The sequence below is a fragment of the Arachis ipaensis genome, chromosome B2 (assembly GCF_059453495.1).
Source record: "Arachis ipaensis isolate K30076 ecotype BB chromosome B2, ASM5945349v1, whole genome shotgun sequence".
NCBI classification, from domain to species: Eukaryota; Viridiplantae; Streptophyta; class Magnoliopsida; order Fabales; family Fabaceae; genus Arachis; species Arachis ipaensis.
The window spans coordinates 4879220-4887584 of NC_142437.1; the positions used below are offsets into that span (position 1 = coordinate 4879220).

At 34.9% G+C, this 8365-nt stretch overlaps 1 protein-coding gene across 1 annotated transcript; it reads right to left on the reverse strand.

Moving 5' to 3' along the window:
• Window positions 1–4540: 4540 nt before the first annotated feature.
• On the reverse strand, window positions 4541–6298 carry LOC107623706 (aspartyl protease family protein 2). The gene has a single exon (XM_016326058.3). The coding sequence runs from the start codon at window positions 6139–6141 to the stop codon at window positions 4687–4689; it is 1455 nt and encodes a 484-aa protein (XP_016181544.2). The 5' UTR covers window positions 6142–6298; the 3' UTR covers window positions 4541–4686.
• Window positions 6299–8365: the final 2067 nt, after the last annotated feature.

The window sequence follows — 8365 nt, forward strand, 5'->3', positions numbered from 1 at the left end:
AAAATTAAATATACATAGAGCATTAACCTATGAAAGATAAAAGCAAATAAAGATAAGATAAAAACAAATAAAGAAAAGATAAAGATAAGATAAGATAAAATAATAAAGACTAAAATTGTAACTAAATTTATCTATTTTGTTAGGCTGAATTTGTGGGTCGCGAGACTTCTTTATTGTTGTCATGAGCTAAGGTGGAAGAGTGGTTAAATATGGCCCCGTAAGCTAGTGGAAGAAAGATGTCAATAATCCACGACTTGGGTAAGTTCTGGTGAAATGGTTGAGGAAGACGCGTGTGACGTGGTGACGCAGAGGGAGATGTGAGCGGCGAAGCTAGAGCTGCTGACATAAAAAAGAAAAACATAGAAGGAGATGCTGTGCTTGAGGGAGAGAGAACAAGCAGCGATCTTCTGAAGGCGCGTAGAGCGCGATAAGAGAGAGGGCGTGTAGAGCGCGATGATAGAGGGAGTGTAGAGCGCGATAATTTTAGGTCCATTGGACTCTGAAGGATAAGAAAAGAAAAGATTAAGGTGATGCAGAAACATAGAAGGAGATGCCGTCTGCACTCCATTTCAGATATTAAACATAAATGTGGCAATCTCCAGAAAGTTGAGGTCAAAATTAGGGTTTCTGCCTTAAAGAAAGAACAATAATGTGAATGTTATTGATATTGACATTGATGAAAACCAAGTTAACGACGAAGAAGAGATACAGCCACCGCCACCAACATGTGGTATATGCACCATCCCTATGTCCGCCGACAACGTCTTCAACAACAACAATCGTTGCATGCACCCTCCTTATTACTGCCATAACTGCATCCGCTTCCACCTCATCCATCGCATCCGATTCGTCACCGCACAGAACATCCCTTGCTCTGACTTGAACTGCACCATAAAGTTAGATCTAATGGCATTCAAGACTCTCATCTCCAAAGAAATGTTCAATAAATAGTTCGATACTACGGTTAAATCTGCACTCTCTTAGATGAAGTACCAGTGTTTCTGCCATTTATGCTCCGAATTAGTCATCAATGAGTGTAAAGATAAGTCTGTGAGGAAAGTGGAGTGCCCTAATTGTAAGAAGAAGTTTTGCTTCAAGTGTCAGGTTCCTTGGCATCATGATAAAAGTTGTTATGATCATGGTGTGCACGGTAACGATGTGAAGTTAGCGAAGCTTGTTCGCAAGAAACAATGACAAAATGTCCTCATTGTTCTTGCTGAGTTGAGCGAGTTGATAGATGTAATTTCATTTATTGCAAGTGTGGGTTTTACTTCTGCTACATATGTGAAAAAGATCATGGCCTTGATACCATAATAAAACTATGAAAGAACAAGAGAAAAGATAAAAAAAAATTATTGTTTGTTGTTGTTTCTTGTTAGAATAGGAGTAACTAAGACTGATGTAGATTTTCACTTGGATGGATGTAATAGAGATTGGTCAAATTCTGAGCTAAATTGGAAGATTGAATATTCATTGTGGGAGAAGGTTGAAAAAAAAAAGCATGGTGATTTCTCACCGGAAAGATGATAGCTTATGTATTCTCCTCAAGGAGGATGATAGCTTATGTATCCTCCTCAAGGAGGATGATACCATAGCTCTGATACCATAATAAAACTGTGAAAGAATAAGAAAAGAAAATATGAAAAATGTTGTACTTTGTATTTCTTGATTGATTATTGATTGATTGATTGAATTGTGAATTATGAAGGTAAAACTAAATATATAGAGAGCATTAGTCTATGAAAGCTAAAAGCAAATAAAGATAAGATAAGAACAAATAAAGATAAGATAAGATAAAATAATAAAGGCTTAAATTGTAACTGAATTTATGTATTTTGTTGGGCAGAATTTTTGGGTCGCGATACTTCTTTATTGTTGTCATGGGTTAAGTGGAAGAGTGTTTTTATAGCCATCAAATGGCAAATATGAACATATATTTTTTTAGATATTGACCAAATTTTGGGAGATGTATTGTCTTGCTCTCATATCCAATGTCCAGAAAATCGGTTTAGACCATCCGGTCGAACCGGTTGAACCGTGAGCCGTTGCTAAAAAGAATCGGTCAAATTCTAGAACGGCCAATTTTAAAAACTGCTATTAAACCGTCAAACCGACCGAAAAATAGTCAGTCGAATCGAACCGTGATCCGGCCGGTTTTCTGAATTGGAAGCAAACGCCGTCATTTAGTGTGTTGAACTCTAACTCCACTACTCTAGTCCAACCCTAACTAAACTCCAGCCTCCAAAACGCCCTCTTTGCCTCTCTCATCCTCAGTCCCGAGCTCCTCTCATCGAGCTCCAGGTCCTCCCTCACTTCTGTCCAGCCACCACTTGCTCCCTGCAGCCTTCCTTCCCCTCCATCGCGCAGCCACCGTGCGAACATGGAAGCCTCCGTCGCGCAGCCACGGTCTCGTTGGTTCTGTTCCACCGAAGCCACTGTCTCGTTCGAAGTCCGTTTGAAGGTGCTCCTTGTCTCAGTGTCTCTCTCTTGCATGCTCTGTTCAAGGAATTTAGCTTCTAAGTACTTTTTTAACTGTAATTGAATAATTTTTCGTTACTATAAAGTTCTGTGAACTGTGAACTGTGATTTTTTATTTTTCTGTGAACTGTGAACTGAACTCTGATCTAGTTTTGCCGCGTCCACCTCTCCCCACCGCGTTGTTCTGTTGTGTTTATTATTTTTTACTATGATTTTTTTCTTGATCTTGTTAAGTTGCTATTTTGCTAAATTGTTGGTTTTGCTGGATTCAGATTGGGATTGCTCTTGTTTTTTTATTAGGTTATTGAATTTTTTATTTTGGTCTTGTTCTTGCTTATTTGCTAAATTCAATAAATTCTTTTTGTTGTGTACCTATTGTTGTTCTTGAGATTATTGAGTTGTTGTGTTCTTGCTAAATTGTTAATTTGCTAATTTTCTAAATTGTTGTAGTTGTGATTTTTGAGATTGAGATTATTCTTATTTCTTGTTATTAGGTTGCTGGATTTGCTATTTGCTTGATTTGCTATTATTTGTGACTTTTAAGATTGAGATTGTTAGCTGGATTTGCTATTGTTGTGTACCTATTATTTTTCTTTGAGATTATTGAGTTGTGTTTTTGCTAATTTGTAAAATTATTGTTGTGATCTTTGAAATTGTTGGGTGGTTGTTGTCTTTTTGCTATTGTGTTGTATTTTTTTGTGCTTTGCTGCTCATTGTTATACTTTTCTGTGTTCAATTAAGTCAATTAAAACTATGCTTTGGACTTAATTGTGGTTAGATTGTTAAGTTAGCTATTTCAGCATATGAATTTTGTCAATTATGCATTTCTTAATTTCTAGATTAAGACTTGCACTAGTTTCTTTCCTAGTAACAACCTATGTGACTAATTTTGCACTATTATAAACTTATCCATTCACCTTGTAGACATGCACTTGGTGGCTTTGATGGAAGCATAATGGTGTCAACCGTTGAAGTGTTTGATCCTCGACATGAAGCATGGATAACCAAGGAACAAATGAATCATCCTAGTCTCGAAGCACAATTGTGTCTACTAACATTAGTTTTAATTGTAATTCAGTGGTACCTGTTCTATGTTGTGCTAATTGAATGTGTCTATATATAATAATCGGTAGGTGGAGATTGGAGAATTATAAAGAAGTAACTTTCTAATGATGTCATATAGAAATTCTTCATAGTATTTTTATCTAATCTTGAATGAATGTTTTTTTATCCTTGACTCTAGATTGTCAACTGTAAAAAAATATATCAGCATTTATTTATTGTTTTTTTATTATAATACATAAAATATTCTTGATTTTGTTATTATTATTTGACTTTTAAATTTGTGTTTGAATGAAATTATAATATTGTGGTTGATGTAGTATATTTAATTTGATGATATTTTAAAGTTTATATTAAATTATAATTATATTTTAATATATTTATTTATATTTTATTTATTATTCTATTATAAAATAATTATTTCGGTTAGATTACGATTAAATTGGTTAAACAAATAAACCAATAAACTAATAGTTAGAACAGTTCGATAACCGATTCGATTTTCAGATCCTTGCTCGTATCATAAAATTCAATAACGGGAGTGTCGTATCAAAGTTGGGTCAATATTTAAAAAAAATTAATCCAAATATGATTAGAAAAAGGGATAATAATGTAACCCAAAAAAAAAAGTTGTTGGCCATATGCCAAGCGTGATTGGTGATCCAACATGAAAGTTTGACATGCTTATTTCATTTGTTTCTAAGATTCACTCAATCATTTCCGACACTCTTCACCACTAAAATTATTGACATGTCTAATTGTTTTTTCCCTTAGGATGATAATTGAATGGAGGGAAAAATAATTGAGCATGCATTATTGTTGTACCGTATTTACCTGAGTTATTATTGCACACACGATTTCAGTCATATTCATCTAAGGTATGATCATGACAATTCACTCTTCTCAAATCTTAATGTTACTCTATTGTATACAACATAAGTGAACATAAGCATTTCGATGATGCTACAATTACTAATTAAGATACCAAACTAAATTACCATTGTTAAATCGCCAAATTACCATTTCATTAAGTTAACCAACACAAAACATAAATATCTATTCTTATATTTAGTTTGACCTAAACCAAAAATAGAAGCCAACTATTACAAAATTAACTTTCACCACTACAACTCACATTGATTCATTTTATGCGCACCCTCTTGGTGCAAACCCGATCCGAGAACCCGCCAAATCAAACACGACCCGAAACCCTTGTTGCTGGATATTCCCAATTATGGATAACCCGCTCATCGTCCCAGCGAACGCGAAACAGTAAGTTCCCTTATCATCCACCGGAATTAGGTAATTCCCGGCTGGAAGTGACACATCGGCACCTCGAAAATGTAGCACTACGGTCGGAACTTTCACTTGCGTCATCCCCGAAAGATCAAAGCAAGTATCAAATAACGAGTATTCGGGTGCCCGTTTCAATCGGGCTGCCCCAACCCGAAAAGCGTCTCTCAAAGCCTCATAAGCGGGTCGGGTCAATCGAGTCACTGAGGTGCCCGAGTCAATAATTACCCCACCATTTCCGGTCCGGTCAAGCCGAAACAAAGAAGCCGAAATTCCACGAACCAGCACCCCGCCAACACTAATTCCCAACAGTTCGACATAGTAAAATGTGTCGAGCTTTGGGTTCTTTAACAACGGAGTGAACCGTGCCGCTCTCGAAACTGCCAAATCACCAAAAACCATTGAAGACGGTTTTGATGAAGCAGCTCGGTCCACTAAACAATAACTGAATTTGTTATTGAACCGGGCACCGGCTTGGGTCGGAAAGGAAAGCATGCCCCGGCCCAGGCCCAAAAGGCCCGCAGCCCCAACAAAGAGCCCCTCGTTGTCATGTCCACAGCCTAAGGCCACGCGCGGGACGCTGGCGCGTCGCCGGAAAGTCAATGTCTCAGTGGCAAAATCGCCGACGGTGAAGGACCCGTCTCCATATGAGACCTGATACTCGCACACCTTTTTCCGGGCGTCGCATCCCGGCGAGTCCAGCTGCCGGCAGAGCGGAGAACCGCAGGGTACTGGGGCAAAGGTCCGGGACCCTTTCGGGTCGAAAACTGGGTCGGACTCTGAGTAGCACTTCTTGCACGGCGCACATTGGAGCCAAACGACGTCGCTTCCGGTGTCGAGCACCATGTAGAGGTAGCGTGGCGGCGTTCCGACGCCGAGGCGCGTGAAGTACTCGCCGCTGCCCTGAGCCAAACCCGAAATGACTGAGCTGCTGAAGCTGAAACCGGGTTGTGATCCGAACCCGGTTTGGTTCTTGGGTGAAGAAGAAAATGGAGCTTTGGAGACGAAGGAAGTTACGATTTTGACCCTAGCAGCGTCCCTTTGGAGCCTTTGGGTAAACAATTCGTGCGGTGTTTTGTTGGAAGAGAGTGCATCGATGTGGTGAAGAGAGACAGAGAGCGAAGCTGATTCGGGTTCCGGGTCGGGTTGCTCGGTTTCGAGTTCGGGCCAATAGAGGGTGGGTTGAGATGGGAGTGGGTGGAGGATAAGGGTTTGGGTTTCTTTGGTGGCGGTGGAGAGTGTGATGAACACTGAGAAGAAGAAGAAGAAGAGAAGAAAAGCTTTGGCCTTTGCTTTCTTCTCTTCCATTTTTGTTTTGGAGAGAGAGAGTGTGTGCAGTGAAGAGAGGGAAAAAAAAGTGTTTGAGAGTTGAGTGGTTGATGAAAGGGGGTGGCAGAGAATAAATAATGCTTAGTGATAGTGTGTGAGGAATGCACTTTCACTCAAGTATCAAGTGTGTTCCCATTTGGTGATTATTTTCTTCTTTTTACTTAATTAATTATTCAAAGTTGCTGTTAGATTTGATGCTATGGGTATGGGAATATATCTCAAAATTTTGCATTTTTGGCTGGGTGATATGTCTTTTTTTTGGGATAAAAATATACTTTTTTTAAAAAGAAAAAAACTTTATCATCATAAATAATTTTAGACAATTATTAGAGTAGTCAAAATAGTATTTCATTTAAGTTTAGTGACATCTAGATTAAGATTGTGTTATGGTAATTAGTAAATTGGAGTGTGAGATTACTAGCTTGTCCATAATAGAAAGATTAGTAGAAAAGTGGTATATGCAAAAGGAAATTATCCTTATATGGTGATTTGGAAAAGTTAATACACATGAAAGAATATAGTAATTCTTGCCTAGGTATAAGCATGTGATGAGATACAAAAATGTACTAGTATTTTTTGATACATTTGTTCGTAGAAGTTGTTGATCTGAATAGCAGGACTAATAAATGATTTAACAGACATTAGATGGCTACAATTCTACAAACTTCTCTTTTAATGAATTGGAAATAATATTGCTAGTAGATTTACAATTGCTATATTTGGTTAATTTAAATAAATTTTTTTTATTAAAAATAGAGAGACTCGAATTTATAACTTTTTAGTTAATGTTCATAAAAAAGTTATGTCATTTAAAAAAATTTACAATATTATAAATATATTAATTAAAAAAAAGTATATTATACATAATAACAAAAAAGAAAAATATACAAGAATCACCAATATTATAAATTACACATAATAATTTTCATTATATAAAAAATACATAGTACAACATACTCAACTTCTACCAAAGTTTTATATTCTATCTAATGACAAAGTGTAACATCATTGGTGAAAAATTTATGTTTGATTACTCTGTTAGTTTTTATAGTTTTACAAAATTTTTAATTAGGTCCTTATACTTTTTTTTTTCTTTCAATTGAGTCCTTGTATCAAAATTTTTTTTTAATTTAGTCTCTATACTTTTTTTTATTTGAATTTTTGCACCAATTTTTTTTAGTTAGGTCCCTATAAAATTAAATCAATTATTGTCAAAAGAGACTTAATTGAGAAAAAAAATTAGTACAGAGATCCAATTAAAGAAAAAAAGTATAAGGACCTAATTAAAAATTTTACAAAACTATAAGGACCAATACAATAATTAAACAAAAAATTTATTTCTTTTCATAATTTAGTATTTAAGAAAAGTGACATATATTCATGAGAATTTAACAATTTCAAAATTTATAGACACAAATATCCAATATATCCAAGTGATCACAAACCTTATGTCATATATTTTCTTTGTTCATTTTATTTGTTGCTAGCTATCTCTTTTTTTAACATATATTTGAATCAATATAATTAAAGAGAACCAAGAGACAGATAGAATATAATATATGTTTAACAAGATATGTAACTTTTCATCAAAGATTAAGATCATGCACTTAAAAGGGTCAAATATAATAAACAAATAAATATTATTTATTCATTATTATTTTTAAGTACATGTCACTTTCTTGATTTATGAATATTTTAACATAAATAAGCAAGACTCCATATACATCAAATAATTGTCAGCACCTCAATATACATGGTGCCACATTATTTGTTTTTTTCCTTAAAACCAAACGAGAAATTTAGGCTTGATTAGAGGACTTATTTGAACAACCACATGCATGGAGAGGGAAATTTGAGATCAAAACCTCACGAATCTATTTCTTTTTAAGAGTGAAAGTGAATGTATTATATTTTGTATTTAGTAAAAGGACAAAATATAGAAAAATGTGTTATTGCCTTTTTTTTTTTTTGTCTTTTTTTCTCTTTATATTTATATTTTTGTCGTGTTATATTTGAACTACTAAATATTTTTAGAAGGATTTCCGAATATAACTATAAATTAATTTATATTAAAGTGTTATTAATAAATTTGACATCAATCATTTTATCAGAAATAGAACATATACAGATCATCACTTATAAAAATAACATTAATTAATAATAATGTGTATTAAAAAAATGTAATAAGTTGAATTCATATATA

Bases quoted from the DNA above. Each gene is read 5' to 3' on its own strand.
- LOC107623706 (XM_016326058.3), bottom strand. From the start codon at position 6,141: ATGGAAGAGAAGAAAGCAAAGGCCAAAGCTTTTCTTCTCTTCTTCTTC.